The sequence below is a fragment of the Myotis nattereri genome (genome assembly GCF_964212035.1).
Source record: "Myotis nattereri genome assembly, chromosome: 3".
In the NCBI taxonomy this organism is placed as follows: Eukaryota; Metazoa; Chordata; class Mammalia; order Chiroptera; family Vespertilionidae; genus Myotis; species Myotis nattereri.
In genome coordinates, this window is record NC_138077.1 from 48,368,304 (window position 1) to 48,385,892 (window position 17,589).

The 17,589-nt window shown below is 40.0% G+C and overlaps 1 protein-coding gene across 1 annotated transcript; it reads right to left on the reverse strand.

Moving 5' to 3' along the window:
* Positions 1 to 275: 275 nt before the first annotated feature.
* Positions 276 to 15,649, reverse strand: CLDN1 (claudin 1). Its single transcript, XM_081087943.1, has 4 exons — positions 15,263 to 15,649; positions 6,344 to 6,508; positions 4,027 to 4,111; positions 276 to 2,109 (listed from the first exon to the last, which is right to left on the reverse strand). The coding sequence occupies exons 1-4, from the start codon at positions 15,483 to 15,485 to the stop codon at positions 1,950 to 1,952; spliced, it is 633 nt and encodes a 210-aa protein (XP_080944069.1). The 5' UTR covers positions 15,486 to 15,649; the 3' UTR covers positions 276 to 1,949.
* Positions 15,650 to 17,589: the final 1,940 nt, after the last annotated feature.

Below are 17,589 nucleotides of genomic sequence, written 5' to 3' on the forward strand. Positions count from 1 at the left end.
TTGCCAATACTTACACTTCTGTTTTACCCACTACGACTGCAGACTTGTGATAGGTTAAGTCTGCATGCTTAAGAGGAAAAAAGCTTAGCCACAAAAAAAGCATCAGGCCACACTGAAGAATCCGACTTCCTTAGAATCCACTTCATTTAGTAAGCTGAATGTCTCTATAGTGTCTCATTACTTGAGAGATTGGTTATGGCAAGAAACCCATTCCTTAAAATTTATCTTTTCAGTCATATGAAAAGTAATCCCAAATTTATGCACTTAAAATCCTTACTTCTTTCCTTTATTATAGCACTTTTCACCTTACAAACCACATTTGCACATATTCTATCTTACCAGATTCCCACAAAAGCCCTGTGAGGCAGGCAGGCCAGGAATCACAATCCCTTTTTTACAGATGAAACAATAAATCTAGGCCAACTCAGACAGTAACTGATAGCACCAAGACTCAAATCAGGTCTCCAGACACCAACGCCAACTCCCTTTTCATTGTATCATCTTGCTCAGTAAAGGAGCATTTTCCACTGACTGGAAAACTAAGAGCAATTGTTAAAATGGAACAGAGTCCCACCAACATGATTGGTGCAGCTGAGAGAAAGGAAATGGACTGGAGTGGGAAGGAAGATACAAACAGTGTGAAGGCGTGTGCAGGTTTGGTTCAATGAGTTCTAACCACCAACTGAGCAAATAAAAACACTACTCAGACATATTTCATGTTTAAAGAATGAGCATAACACCAACTAATTAATAGTCACACCACCTCCACCAGATAGTTAAGTATCATTATCTCAATTTAACAGATGGGAAAAGAGGAGAAAGAATAAGTGACTTGCTGACAGCTACAGAGAGAATATTTGTCACCAGATTATCACTACAGAAAATCTAGCACTTCATGCAGAAAAACAGACCATATTTCTCTGGGATCAGGTAACTATATGATAATTGTGTATGAGAAAGCATATAGCTGAGGAGAGAGGGGGCAGAAAAGATAGTTTGGAGGGATACACCGGTAAATAAATACCTTAAAAATTCAATCAATGAAATTGTGTTACAACACTGGGAAAGCAGCACACACTTGCTCAAAAAGGCAAATATTTTCAAAGCAAACAAGAGTGTAACAGGTCAGAATGCAGAGATGAGGTGGGAAGGTCAACGGGAGTATATCATCTGGCCATGCAGAAAGATTTGCCCCCAAAGCTCTGAGTTATAAGAGAAACTTATTGATTTTAGAAATTAAATAATATGCTTAGGAAATATGTTGCTAGATTTAAAAGTTTAAGCCCAACCTATTAAAAAAAAAAACAAAACAAATAAAGGCATGAAGAATGATTGACTGATGACAAAGCAAGTGTTGTAAGATCATGGTAAAAAAAAAAAAGGAAAATAATTACATGAAAAGGGCACATGTGAGGAACGGAAAGAATTTATACTTGCTTAGTAGTTTAGGTCTTATGTCAAAGACACTAAAAGCTGATTAAGGAGGGTAAATGATATCTGACCTATTATATGTGTGTACATATAGAAAGAAGAGGCAAAAACCAAAGAAACTGCTTATTTAATCAATATAGACTTAAATATATATATATTTTAGATATGTTTCAACTATGTTGATGCCAACATAATAAGAGATTTCACTAACTAATTTTTTATAGAAAAACATGTCTATATACATATCTATAATTAAGGAGCACCCCTCCCCACATTTAAGATGATTACTCAGTGGGAAGCAGTAATACACATGGAAAAGGCTTCCCTCCTGTATTAAGGAAAGGAGATAAGACTTAGTCATTTTTAGCAATGGGTATTTTTAAAAAATGTGTGGTTTTCTTTTTTAATAACACCGCAGTTCAGATGACAATAGTCAAAGTTCAAGGTCTTAAAGTCAATCATAGTATTTCAATGTCCATTTTCTATTTGTTCCAGGGTTGTCTCGTTTTGCTTCTGTGTCACACGTAGTCTTTCCCACTGGAAGGTGCAGGCTTGGGATAGGGCCGTGGTGTTGGGTAAGATGTTTTTCGGGGGCAGGAGCAGCAAAGTAGGGCACCTCCCAGAAGGCAGAGAGAAGCAGCAGCCCAGCCAGTGAAGAGAGCCGCACCAAATTCATACCTGAGAGGAAAAGGTAACGCATTTGCTTAATCAATGAATCACTGGAAAGTTTTCTAATGTAATTAGAAATCTCATTATATTTTTTTCCCACTGAAAACAATCCCCCATGATTCCTGGGGGAAGTACTTTCAGGTTTGTGCTTGCACACACAAGAATGTTTACATTACAGTTGTTGACAATTTGCAATAGTAGATCAGGCAATACAGCATGCAACACCAGGTCAATTGCACAAATATTTCCAAAGACTCTTCCATATGTAGGAGACTTGTAAAGCATCTGTTTATACATTAGGAGTCAGGTTTGAACTATGATTTCTAGGCTCAAGCTTAACAAGTCATGCTATCAACACATAGCAACCATATTCTACTAGTATAAAGAAACTCCTAAAGTGCTAGACCATTAGAGTTTTTATTTGTTGTTGTTGTTAATCTTTACATGAGGATATTTTTCCATTGAGTTTTAGAGAGAGTGGAAGGGAGGAGGAGGAGACAGAGAAACATTGATGTGAGAGAGACACATCATGCCCTTGATTGAGCCTGCAATCAAGGAATGTGCCCTTGACCGGAATCAAACCCAGAACCCTTCAATCCATGGGCCAACATTCTATCCATTGAGCCAAACTGGCCAGGGCATCCATTAGAGTTTTTAATAGTTTATCCCAGGTACCTATAAACACTGAAATATGAAATTTATGGTTTAGAAAAAAGACTTCTAAGCAATCCATGGAGCTTTCTAGATTAAGCTGATCTAAGTGGATGTATTAAGCCAGACTCTTGGGGAGAGGATCTGTGTCTGATGGTAGACAACAAAAGTAGAGAAAGCTATATCTGGAATTATGAGGCCTGGGTTCGGATCCAAATGCAAACTCTCAACTGCTACAATTATGTGCTAGTAATTTCACTTTTTGACCGCAGTTTCTGCTTCTCTTAAAGGGGGATAATCCAATCTTCCTTACTGGACTCCTTTCAGGATAATCTGAGACATGAAAATAACATGTGTACTGTACCTAGCAATTTATAAACTGCTCTTCACATCCATTACTAGTAAAATGTTAGCCTATTGACCTCCAGCAGTCTCTGTCCCTACATTGTAAATCTTATGGGAAGGGATCCAACACAATCATTGCACTGTGTATCCTCCTGTATGTGGGTGATTATATAAAAAGAATCACACCTTATCTATCCAACCACTGGGATTTTTCATCTATTCATCCTGACACTCACAAACAATAATTACCTCTTAACATCCTGACTCCGAATGTAGTTATTAGGCTTTAAAGACATGAACGCAGTGAGACAAAGAGCCTTGTCCCTGATCAAAGAGTGCTGTTACATGAGAGTCAAGAATCAGCCCTTGAACTTCCACAACTTGCAATATTAAGAAAGTTGACCTTTGGAAAGTCAATTTTATTGTTGTAGTGGAACAGAAAATTTCAAAGTAGCATCACAACTTATTTTTTCATAAATAAACTTCTTTTCATAAATAAAGTCAAACTAATGAGAATGAAGTATTATTCATTAAAGCATAGAGTAGTAAGTACTATTTTTTCAATCATAAGCTGTGTGTTAGCGACAAATAATCACAATTAAGTGTTGTAAGCATCACAATATATTTCAAAAAGTACATTTCAAATTTATTAATATTAAAAAGAAAACAAGAGAAAAGGCCCAACACACAGTTGCAAAATATAAAGCTTACAACTTTTCTACCTCAAATATGTTCTATCATTCATATGGGCGGTTAAAGCAATTATCAAACTTATTTTAACATGCATCACAGGCCATTCAAATTATTTTTAAGTTTGGCATAGAATTCCAGAAAGCAAATCTGGGAAGCTGTGACACTAGCTGGACTTTGCAGAAAATAAAAAGAGTATTTTCTCAGAAAACAAGCTATTTTACACATGAGTAGCCTTACCTGGCATTGACTGGTGTCATGGGGTCATAGAATTCTTGAACAATTCTGTGGCCATACCATGCTGTGGCAACTAAAGCAGCTAGACCTAGAGAAATTAAAAACAAAAGACTGTTAATCATTATGGAACACTGAGCATAAATATACAGTCCATTACATTGATAAGAATTAAATATACAGCCCATTACAAGAATTAAATCTCACCAATAATGCTGACATTTTGAATTTAGTCAATTTTAGACAATTTTAATTTAGAGACATTAGAAGTTAAGACCTCTTTTATTCCAAGTATTCTGTTAAGACAGACCAAAACATTAGGTCAGAGTTAGGCACAGGTTGTACTCTGTCATCTTATTCATTTATAGTTCAAGGTCACTGGCACCAATAAAGCATTTTTGGAAACAATTCAGGAGGTTCATGTCATTTATGATCTTCAAAGATATTGTTACACATTAGTGTACTAAATTACTTTTCATAAAACCAATGTCCTTATTACTATAGATGAGTCACTTGAAAAAGGGGAAATGAAAACCCTTCTATATTCTTCTTGACCAAAGAGCAAAATTTACATTTCTGTAGGATCAAAAAGATAGTAAGTGGCTAGGTAGCAGGGAAGAGCAGAAACTGTCTCAGAATGGTCCAGACCACCCAAATTCCTACTGTTCCACTGGCCAGACCTGCCAGATATTGCCTTGAGATGTGCCACAACAGGTAAATGTATACAGCACACTCCCAGTTTTCCATTTATTTCATATTTTAGTAATACCAAAGAATCTACTTAATCAAAATAATTCATTCTATCATTTGAAACAAGTATAAAATATCTTGATGTTTCTAATCCAAATAAATTAAATAACTTTCTTTCATAGTAATTCTAAGAAACCATCAATATAGACAGATTAAATTTTTCAATGCTCCATTTTCCTCCACCTCAAAAAAAAAAAAAAATGTGTCCAAGTTAATTTCCTCTAATACTTGACAGAAAACATGAGTGCTTTTGGCTGTTCAGATGCATCATGAGACTACTTTGGAACTTTCGACCCTCACTCCCTAGGAAATCCCTTACTAAACTGAACTGGGAGTGATGCAATCATTCAGGGAAGTTACAAAAAGGTAAGCAATGGAAGGGTGCTATGCAGTAAATTTATCCCTAGCCTTTGATGTAATATTAAACTTTTGGGAATTAAAGCACCATCCATGGGGGTGTGTGTGGTTTTTTTGCAGAGGGGTGGGAGGGCTAATGTGGAAATCTGAAAGACTGGTGACTTTCAACTAACCAAATCTTTAGCAAAGCCACAGTCACTCTTCATTATTGGTTAAATCCAATATCATGCTGGGGCAAAGGCCCTTACAAGGTTTTTTGTCAAAGAGGAAATGAGAAAAGAAAGTCTAATTCTGGTTTCTCCTAGAGATAGATTATGTCATTGGTGTGATTTCAAACCAATAGACTACTATATTATGTACAGTATATACTAGTTTACTTCAAAAATAGACTATATATTAAATACTATTTTATACACATACATGCAATCTTATTTAAAATAAGCTTATTATAACACTAAAATGGAACTACCATGCCTTTCTCTGGTTCTCATTTTCTTAAAGGTCACATATCTAACTCATTAAGCAATACTTCAGTAAGTCAACAAATATATATTGGTCTTTTTCAAGGCCTCTCTGTATTGTTTTCATTCTTAATTCATTTAACCCAATTTCCTACCTCCACTCCATGCCACCTTCTACCTCCACTCTAATCAGCCTTTCTCTTCACTGACTTATGGGTACATCCTGTTTATTTTGGAATTAGATCTACCCTACTGAAATGATGTTCTCATTTTCCTCTAATAATTCCAACCCCATCCATTCTTCACACACCTACTTGATTCACACATTCTTTATATTCTCTCTTACTACTCCCTATCCTTGCCATATGTTGTCTGTGGGGATGCCATGAAAATTTTCTATGTAAATAGAGTTGTTCCTTAGGGTTTGCTAGATAGGAGAGCTTGCTCTTCACCTGGGGAAACTGGTTCTAATAAACCGGTTGGCAACTGAAACCAGAAAGAATAATAGACCTGTTCACTGTGAGCACAGATCTCAAATTTTCATTTGGTTCCTCTTTGAGAATGTGAAAGTCAGCTGGACTTAAGGTTTCCATGTCGTCAGATTTAAAAAGGACTGAAATAAATCAATTCATGTGCAAGAAATCCAACATTGTCTAAGGAAATGGAAAGCTAAATCTCAAACCGTGCCAGAGATAGTTTAGTAAGATAAAACCATGCCAGAGACAGTTTAGAAAGAGGGGCAGGGCCTGTCTTACCTGCAATAAGAAATATCACGCCTCCAATGACAGCCATCCGCATCTTCTGGACCTCATCATCCTCCAGGCACTTCATACACTTCATGCCAACAGTGGCCACAAAGATAGCTATTAGTCCCAGCAGGATGCAAACCACCATCAAGGCACGGGTTGCTTGCAAAGTGCCTGGCAGAAAATATTTTAGAACATGTAAAATTAATCATATATAGACCAATAAGAGAAGAGTGGTAGAAGACCAAGTATATTTCAATGTTGTATTGAAGAAAGAAATTTAAACTGGGAGTCAGGAGATCCCAGTTCTAGTGATGTTTCTGTAGGTAAGCAACTTAGTTTCTTCTCCAGAAAACCCAACAACTGGCTGGATAATGGATAAGAAGCCCTTAGGCTCTAACATCTTATGTTTTTAACATTAAAGTCAAATTCCTCTGGAAAAATAATGATCTGGTTCAATAGGGTTATCTGATCTAATACATCTTTAATCCTTACTAATGGAGTATTTTAATTTTGAAATATAATCATATGTTTTATCCTTAATGTTAAACCATTTATAATATTAATATATCTTGGTAATAGTCAACAGCTTTATACCCCAGCCATCAGGCTTCAGAAAAGACAGAGGTGAATTGGGAAGATAAGAAATGAATTTCTCATTGATTATCATGGCTGAATAAACAGCATTTGTATCTCAAGTGACTGAGGTGAGTTTGGGGAATATGAGTGTCATTTTCTTAGAACAAAACTAAATAACCTTTCCCATGTTACTTTAGAACATAGTGAATTCATATTCAGAGCTATCGCCATGACTGTTTTCATTGTCATGTTGTCAAATAGCAGACAATAATTCAATGGAGCATTTCTCAGGGTTCCATTCATTTTCTGATTTCCTGTTATTGTCATTGCAAACTAAGTCATGATCACACAGATGGGGGCAGGGGGCAGAGGTTATGCCAGTATGTTTCCTAAAGGGTAAAACCATGGCACCATCATTGTGGCATAAAGGCACAGACTTAAAGAAAACAAACTGAAACTATGCTGGCAAGATGAGTTTGATTAATTCTAGATTTACTTCCTCCACATAAAGATCATTATCTCACTGGCAGTGCTCACACGTGACAAGTATTTCTGCATATATAAATACTATTTACATCAAACCAAACCATGCTATCTTCAGTAAGCTACTTATTATTCTTTGGGACCATGATTCTATCATGTAAAGTGTGAGTGATGGTATCTCTTATCAGGGAGTTGGAACAATTGACTTCTTTTTAAAAAAATATATTTTTATTTCATAGAGGAAGGGAGAGGGACAGAGAGAGAGATAGAAACATCAATAATGAGAGAAAATCATTGATCGGCTGCCTCCTACATGCCTCTCTCTGGGGATCAAACCCACAACCTGGGCATGTACCTTTGGCCAGAATCGAACCCAGGACTCTTCAGTCCACAGGCTGATGCTCTATCCACTGAGAAAAACTGGCTAGTTGACTTCTTGATGCTCTTCAAAAGTGTCTGACATGATAGAAAGGTTTTATATCTCGTTGTCTAATTGAGACCTAGGCTCAGTCTTAGTATTTTCAGAGCTAAGACCTTGAATTACCAATCCTAATTAACACTAAGATCTAAAACATCATTCAATTTTTATTTTTTTTAAATATTTCCATTCTAGCCATGACCAATCTCTGATAAAATCACAGTAACCTCTATCTAAGAAGTAGCAAATGTTTTTGTGTGTTTTTTGGGGTTTTTTTCTTTTTCTTTTTTTCTTTTTTTTTGTATTTGAGAGATATTTTGGAAGCCAAAATACATTTTTACTTGATTTAATTAAAAGGCAAACCAGAGACACTCCCTTTCACCCCTCCTTATAAGTGTGTGTGTGGGTATACATGCACCCTACCTACACACTTATCTTAAGATTCCAGTGTGGTATAAGAGCTGCTGAATCAAAACACATATTCCACTGTGGTGTGAAGAGGAAAGTACCAAGGACTCCACCATTAGGTGTGTCTTTCCGTCTGATTTACCAAACGTTTTTGCAAAGGCAATCATTACTAAGAATGAAAATGAAAATAAAATATCTAAACTCTTATACACACAGAGATTTCAAACTCCACTCAGAAGGCAATCATTTAAAGCGAAGGAATACTGGCAGAGGAGATGATCCACGTGGCAGGATAGGGTGACCTGGGGTCCATTTACTTGGGACTATCTTGGTTTTAAAACTACTTGTGCTACACAGACAATAGTTTGGTGAAGGCCTGTGTGGGGCAGGGACTGGGTGGAGGGGACCAAAGGAGAGAAATGGGGGACATCTCTAATACTGTCAACAATAAAAAATAAACTGAAAAATAAAAATAAAACTACCTGTCCTATATCCAGGGAAGACCCTCAATCCTGCACCAACAGGGACAGCTGGTCACTCTCCTGGCAGATTATAGGATGTGGAAAGTAAATTGAGGAGGGTTTAGCAAAGTACACAGAGGCGTAAATCAGGCAGGGCTTTGCAAGGTAGGGTAAAGTGTTCGGAGTTTATTCTAAGTGTAATAAGAAGTCACTGGAGGTTCTTAAAGAAGGGGTGATGGGATGCTTACCCTTGGTATAGAGGGCACAGTCAACATTTTTCCTATGCTAGCCCTTCAAATATGCATAGGCTCCTACACTTCTCAGCCACCTCCACTTTGTTTTCTCGCGAATACTCCATTTCCTGACTATTCATCACTTTTGTTTCTTTCTCTGATCTCTCTCCAAGCTTTCCACTTTGTTGGAGCTGTAGGGCCTCAAACCAAACCCAGCTTCCATAATAATCATTCTGGTGTGTGTTTTACGTAAAAACAGCAGGCCACCAGTCTGGCAGGTCTGAGCACTTGGATCACAAGATGTTCTTCATGAGGAGTCTACGGGCCTCAGTCTCATGAGTCAGGTCTGGATAAAGCCATGCAGGCAGGGAGCACACATGGATGAACTACTTCAAAGCTCCCTTTGCACTCACCAGGGATGATCTAAGATTCACAGTTTTTGTTGCTAGATTTTGTCCCCTTTAAATTCTGCCCCCTCCCCCGACAAATCCACACTTAATTCATGCCGTACCCATTTCACTCTTCCACTTTTACAAATCTGATAAATCAATAGTGCTATTTTGTGAAGCAGTATATATATATATATAAATATATAAATATATATATATATATATATATATATATATATATATATATATATTCATTTATGTCCTTGGCATCCATTGACTTAGGACATTTCCTTATATTTTACATTACTAGATGGGCATCAAACACAAAATCTCATTTTGCTTCATTGTAGACATTTGGGTTAATTCTTAACTATCATGATGGTGACGGGGGGGAGGGATGTAAAAATACAAAGGAAAAAGGCTGAGAATCATAACAGCAAAACACTCACTATCTGAGTGTATATAATAGTGGTTTAAAAATCAAAGTAAGCAAGTGTATTAGAAGTTATGAGGATTTTATGTGCAGATAGAATCTAAATTGCAGTTTTAAGCTGGAACCAGATGAATCCTTCAAATTAATGTCTATGGAAGTCTTCTAAGTCAGATATCTAAAATATATAATTGTGAGCTCCTTGAAGACTTGGGTCAGATATTTGTTCATATTCCCACCCAAAACACTAAAAATGGTACCTGACAAGCTATATAGATCATGCTATCTGTGTTCAATGAATTTAAATTAGAGCATGTCTTTATCCTTTAAAATTCTACTAATAAGATCAGTAAAAAATACTATCTGGTGTTAAGCTTAACCTTTGGGAAAAAATACTGAGAAATGCCTCCCTAGAGAGCCCAGGGATGCTAAAGTCTTACTACATAAAACCAGACTTAGTTTAGAACATTAAAAGCTAATAACTAATACAGGGAGGAAAAATTCATACTTTTTGCTGAATCTGATTTAATTTTAATGTTTTTCTAAAATATTTATAATTTTATGAGCTTCCAAGGAAGTTTTTTCCTAGTGGAATGATGATCAGCAGGGCAGAGAAGAAAAATATTTAAAAGGTACAAAATAAAATTTTGGACTAGGGAGGTATGGTATAGCGTTGGACTACTAACTCTGATCTGGTTTGATTAAATCAAATCTAAAAACAAATATGTTCTTTTCTTGGCCCTTTAAATTGGTAGATACCTCTATAATACTATTATCATGGACTAAAGTTGTCTGCAGAGAAAATTTTAGCAAACATTTGAGAAGCTAAACTATTGTTTCTCATCATTATTCAGCAATATACGGAAAAGGCAGTCTTTTAATTATACTTAGCTAGACTGATAATCTTGAGATTAAAGACTCTATGAAGTTCTTACCACTTGCAACTTGAAAGTATAATCTGAAAAAAATATTTAAAAAGATCTCTACTTACAAGACAAGAAATGAGTTAGACATTACTGATCCACTACAGTTAAGCTGATCAACATTAAGTGTAGAAAGACAGGCACAGCCAAGTGGGATTTTTTTTTTCTTCTAAAGATTTTCTAAAGTTTTACTATACAAGGAGCAAAATCTTCTTTAAATGTCTGGCATTGTTCATGCTACTTACCGGCCATATTATTAAATTGCTACTCTGTGTACTTCATCAACAACATAGATTTTAAGTATATCTGCATTTTCACATAGTCCCTCTTTGAATCAGTGGTTGCTTAATAAGTAATAGGGAAATCAATGAACTGAACATTGGGTCACTAGAGCAAAACTGTTCTAGTCTCCTCTGCAGTTAAATGAGCTCATCACAGACCATCACAGAACTATACTACCCTGGCCTTTTCCCTTGTTAAAAAATCTCCCTTTTACTCAAGTTCAAAGTTTCTCAAAGAGTCTTTATTGTTAGCATTTCCATTTTATTGTTGCATGAGCTGGAGGCCATTGGGTGTGACCTCAGGACACCAGCACTGTCAGGAACTGAAGTGATCTGAAATGAGGCAGGACTTACCACTTTTTGGAATGTCCTAACCAGCTTTAGTTTGCTTTCCTTCTTCCTTTTCTTTCCCTTCCTCTCTCCCTCCTTCCTTCTCTCTCTCCCTCCCTCCCTCCCTCCCTCCCTCCCACCCTCCCACCCTCCCTCCCTTCGTTCTTTCCTCTCATCCTCCTCCCTTTCTTGTTTCCTTCTGTTGAGTAATTGCCTCACAATTACATTTATATTTCTATATTTCCTCTATGCCACTTACCATCCCAAACAAGGAAACCTTAACTGTGCCACTTAACTTTTTCCCTCAATCACAACAGTTAGTTACAAAGAATGTTGGCACTGGAAGAAATCAAGTTTAGCACCTTATATATCATCTTAGCTGCATTCCCAGGAGCAAGACAGCTCACGTTTGTTGAAGAGAGGAATGAATCATGGATTCAGCTCACCATTCCCCCCACCCCACCCCCACACTGTCCTATTTTATAATTGGGGAGACTATAGCCCAGAGGGACCAAGTGGTTCGCCATTACACACATGACTGGTTAGTGCAAAATCAGGGTAAAGAATTATGAACTTCTGATCTCAAGCCTGGATTTTTGTTTTGACATCTATCATTCCAGAGGTCCGATCAAATTCTTGAACAGATCTGAACACCAATGGCTCCTTGAACACCCTTGGTTCAGCAGGCATACTCTGAGGGAGTGTGAAGGGTGCCCTCCTCTCTGCCTATGCTTCAAAGTCTGTCCAAGTTAGTGATTTTGTCTCTTTGATCGAGCCTGACATCATGGTGAGAGTACTGGGCAACCTCACCGACAACCAATACTCATTAAGCACTCCTACACACATGTGGATTCATGCAAAGCAAGTTGAGCAGGTTAGAGGAGCTTATAAACAAATTACAGAATCCCACAGTTGGATGTGACTTAAGAGAGTCTAGTCTAACCTCCCATTTGTCTGGTGCTTGTATTTTGCCTACAACATTCCTACAAAATGCTTACTTATTTCTCTGCTTAGACACCTCCTACCATGCAGCCTCCTGTGGAAACCCAGTCTTTGGAAAACCCTAGCTATTAAAGCCAAGCAAGAACCAGCAGTTAACTAAGCACATAAACTAGACACTAGCTTGCTAAAAGTTTGAAAATTGGGTTAAAACAAGACAAGATGTACAGCATACTCCAGAAAAACCTACTCTAACTGCATCTGTCACTCTCTTTTGTATATTCCAACTTTCAGCTGCAGGAGTCATCAATGTCAATAAATGTCACGTACTGCAGATGGGATTGCCAGTCCAAAATCACAATGCACAGTGAAACATTTGTTTCCCCAGGGAGTGTCTCAGGTACATTTTCATAAACTGCTTTGCAAGAACCACTTAAATAAAAAACACACCCTGTGTCTCATTTCCTACATTGTTTTGAGCACACTATATCTCTTTAGACACTTATGGAAATATTCTTTATACAGCTTACACTATTTAGAGCAGGGGAACAAGGGATCTTAACGTGTCTTGTGCTTTGGCCTTGATACATCCTTGTATCTTGACACTAAGACGCCAAGTAGGCTCCACTGACAAAGAGAACAACGTTCAATTTCAGGAAACTTCTAGCCAAGCTTTTCACCTAAAAGCACTTCGAGGAATGCCACTTTTTACAAGGAAGACTACTTATACATACAGATAATCCTGTTCACATTCAGAGGTGACAGAACTCTACCAAAACCAGTCAATGAATCACCACCCAGGTCTTTACATCAGGTGGGCGTGAGCACCACTGCCCAGGTGGAGGAATGGAGACAGGTTCTCTGGACTCCATCCAAAGGCATCCTATGAGTCATTTGCAGGTTGGGGAGAATGCCTGTGAGTCAAAGTTCCCTCTTCTGGGAATTGGTTTTGAGAGAAAGGCCTCAGCCCCACCTTGAATAATCTCTGGCTTTAACCAAAATGAAAAGAGGAATCTGATCTGGAATATATATTTCTGATCCAGAAATCTCCAAAATGTGTAGTGGGGAGATGAGGAGGACATTGTTTTAATTCTTCCACCACAACTTCAAAAACTGTAATAGCTTTAGTAACTAAGAATAAAAGAAAATAAAACATTTTGTCATGTTATCATCGGTAGGGATGGCCTGGTTGAGTATTTGCAATGTGAATCAATCTGCTTCCATTGGTCATTTAAGGAAGTTAAAGAGACCTATTTAAACATGTTGAAAATGAACTATTTTGACCATAAGAATCAGAGACCTCTCTAGAGTTGCCCTTCGATCCTTCTCCAGCTGCCAATGCCTCAACATGAACCCCAAATTCCTGACACCATTTCCTTACATGTATTTATCTTTCCACGGGGAGATTCCGTGATTATACAAAGGAGCATATCTAATATACGTGTTATATCTGGCATAAAGAAGTCCTAGAATGGGAACTTTGAAAATCTAAAATGACAACACTGAAAACCACCATACACAGTGACTAACCAGATTCCACAGGTGTTCAAGGCATTTAAACAAATTCAATAACCCTCAAGTAGATGGCTTCTTACAAAACCACATGAGGGAGGTGAACAAGCAACTGAAATAAACTTGAGCGATGACAACACTGCTCACCCTCAGCCCATAAAGGGGCCAGTGGGTAAACTTGTTTATCTAGGCCAGTGGTTCTCAACCTTCCTAATGCCACGACCCTTTAATATAGTTCCTCGTGTTGTGGTGGCCCCAAACCATAACATTATTTTCGTCGCTACTTCATACTGTAATGTTGCTACTGTTATGAATCATAATGTAAGTATCTGATATGCAGGATGTATTTAGGCGACCCCTGTGACAGGGTCATTCGACCGCCAAAGGGTCGCGACCCACAGGTTGAGAACCGCTGATCTAGGCAAAGACTAAGGAAGCTTTTCTTCAAGTTAGTTCAAGGGCATAACAGACACATGCTACATGACAACTAAATATCTCAAGGAAGTTACTCCAGTTGGCATAAATTGGTGTTACCTAGGTAAGTGGGAATCTAATGAGTTTTAGACGAGGCACTCAAAGGCCTTTATTTAAAAAATAATAAAGGGGGGGGGAGCCATCTTGTCATCTTTTCTCCCTGCTATCCTTAGGAATATTTCTCTCTACATAGTCCTTTCCACCTTGACAGAAATAAGAAGCAAACACCCATTACAGAGAACATCCTTTGTGGAAGGTGGAAACTTGGAGAGAAGAGCCACCCCTTCTTTGTGCTAATTTTTTCTTCCCCCAGCTGATCTCTGCTGTATCTCCTTAATGGCATTTTGCTTCAGTATCTTCATTCTTCCCTTCAGATTATGATGGGAGGTTATTCAGGACTTTTCTTTTTTGTCTTCCTTTTCCTACCTGCCATGAGTAACCTTCACTTTCCAAAATAACCTACAAATGCTGCTTCCTCTGAAGATCCCCAACCTTCAGGGGAATCTCAAGAGGCTTCTTCAAAAAGTCATGAAACGGGGTGCAAAGGGGGCTCCCACACTTATTGCATCTTAAATATCAAAAGAAACAAAAGATTCCAACTTTAATGTAAGTAGAAGCACTAAGTTGAGGCACTCCATGTAGTACTATGAGAAACTACCAGGCTCCAAACTTTTCAAGGCATACTATTTTCTTGTCTACACCCTACCATTCTTCAATTCACAGAGAATCTCCGAATGTCCAGGGGAGGCCTGAGAACTCAGGTCAGAGTTTGGCCCTCACCTCTCAATCTCCACCCCACGCTCATTGGAATTTAGATGAAACCACACCTAGAGGAGGAGAAAAAGTGTTACCCAGGGAATTAGAGGCAAAACTAGAGCTTAGTCCTGGACCTCCCTTTTCCCAAAGCGCAGCTCTTTCTACTTCCTCTCATGATCGAATGACTTGATAAACTGAAGACTGATAACCTTGGAATCACAAAGCAGAACCAGCTGATAGCCTCTACCCCGAACGGAATCTCTGGGGGCTGGGGGCTTGGATCCCAACTGTGGGGGAGGGGAATGCACTCACTGTTCAGGTTCAGCAAGGAGTCATAGACTTTGCACTGGATCTGCCCGGTACTCTGCGACACGCAGGACATCCACAGCCCCTCGTAGATGGACTGGGCTGTCACGATGTTGTCGCCCGCATAGGAGTGAACCTTCCACTGGGGCATCGCAGTGCTGGCGATGGCTCCAATCCAGCCCACGAAGGCCAGGATGAAGCCCAGCAGTTGCAGCCCTGCGTTGGCCATGCTTCGCTCGGGCGCCCTGGCTGGCTCCGGGATCGCAGGTGCAGCAGGTGGAGTTTGCAGAGGCTCCGTCGGGGCTCCTGGGGGTGGCGGAGCCGCGCGGGGGAAGTTTTTGCCGGGAGTCCTGCTCCTTGCGGCGCTACTGGAGAGATTCTAGGTCCGGGTCCAAGTCCGGGTTGGCGCTGGAGTCGGGGTGCGAGAAGCTGTGGCTGCTCCCAGGCTCAGGGAATGAGACGCCAACCTGCGGGGCACCGCATTTTAAAGCAGCTCCGCCCCCCGCCCAGGCGGGCCGCGGCGCAGCGCCCCCTGGCGGTTTCAGCCCGGTTGGCCAAGGTGCTCTGGGCTGAGAGGTCCAGCGCGGTGTGGGGACCACCTGAGTGGGATTGGGAACGCCAGGTGCTCCCGAGCTGTGCTTGCTCCCTCTCCTTTCCCCCCTGGCTCTTTTTTCTCTAGTTAGCCGTCTCAGGTTCTCCATTAATTCAATTTGTATTTTCCCCCAAATTACAAAGTATGTGTAAACACTAAAAATGCAAAAGATGGGGGGATAAAAAGCCCTCATGAGACTCACAGTTTCAATTTGCAACTTCTTTTCACTGTCTTACTAAAAGGCATTCTCTATCTCTACTCCCCTCCCTTCGCCTCCCTCACCTGTCTCTCCCTCTGTTCAGCTTCCTCCCCCTTCTCCTTCCCTCCCTCTGTCACCCTCTTGCCTTCCAGGACTCTCCCAGAACCCTGTATTTCTGCTTCACTATAGCACTTTATAGAGTAGGAAACTGAGACCCTGAAAGGAAACATGATTTCTATAAAATCACACAGCAAGTCACCAGCATGTCCAGCTCTTGGTTCTCAGCCCACTCTGCTTTCTACTACATCTCTATTGGTGTATGTCCTTTAATTTATTATCATAGCTATGGAAATGCAGTCTACCCGCCCCCACTCCTGCACACACACACACACCAGCCTGGTCCCCCCATTTACACACACACACACACACACATCCCATCCTGGTTCCCCCCCATTCCTACACACACACACATACCCACATACACACCAGCCTGGTTCCCCCACTCTTACACACACACACACACACACACACACACACACACACACACACATATACACCCCCACACACACACACACCAGCCTGGTCCCCCCACTCCTACACACACACACCAGCCTGGTCCCCCACTCCTACACACACACACACACACACACACACACACCAGCCCGGTCCCCCCACTCCTACACACACACACACACACACACACACACACACACACACGGCAGTTTGTCTTAGAGCAGCAATTCATTATAGGAGGGACCAGGACAATGCCCCCCCCCCCACCACCACCTTCAATGCACACCTCCATAGGTGTTTCATTACTGAATTATCAGATGTTATTCACTGAAGGCAAGAGCATCTAAAGAGTGTCTCCCCAGGAGAAAGAGGACGGGGCTGGGAGGCCTGGAGTCTGGGTTCTGGCTCAGGGTTTGCAGTGACTGGCTATGGCCACCCCCTCAGGTTTTAGGTGAGCCTTTTGTTTCCTTCAGTGGGTCTCTAAAGCTCCCTTCTCTGTAGTTAAGTGGTGTTGTGGTCTGGAATAATTAAAATATTTTCCCAACTGTTTTTTGTGTGTGGTGTGAGTATGGTGGTAGGAGATGCTTCTATGGTTTTATGAAAAACAGGAGCACCTTGGAGGCAGAAGCAAACATGGAAGGAGAAAACAAGATATGCCCCAATGTAAACTGTGGGAGCTGCCAGTTTGTGACAAGGAGGGAGCAGTAAAGAAGTTCAGAGTGCGAATAAGGAGAATGAAAAAACTCTACCACTTGGGGGATGTTGATAATAAGGGAGGCTATGCATGTGTGAGGGCCCAGACTACATAGGAATCTCTGTACCTTCTTCTCAATTGGCTGTGATCCTAAGACTGCCCTTAAAAAGGTATTTTAAAAAGTTTATAAATAGCCTGGCCGCATGGTTCAGTGGTTGAGTATCAATCTATGAACCAGGAGGTCATGGGTTCAATTCCCAGTCAGGTCACATGCCTGGGTTGCAGGCTCCATCCCCAGTAGGGGGTGTACAGGAGGCAGCCAACCAATGATTCTC

What these genes read in the sequence shown, in the direction of transcription:
- CLDN1 (XM_081087943.1), bottom strand. Translation starts at nt 15,485, where the DNA reads ATGGCCAACGCAGGGCTGCAACTGCTGGGCTTCATCCTGGCCTTCGTG. An exon ending in CGTGATATTTCTTATTGCAG is followed by an intron (nt 4,112 to 6,343) that starts GTAAGACAGGCC and finishes TAATTTCTCTAG; the next exon opens with GTCTAGCTGCTTTAGTTGCC. An exon ending in ATGACACCAGTCAATGCCAG is followed by an intron (nt 2,110 to 4,026) that starts GTAAGGCTACTC and finishes TTTTCCTCTCAG; the next exon opens with GTATGAATTTGGTGCGGCTC.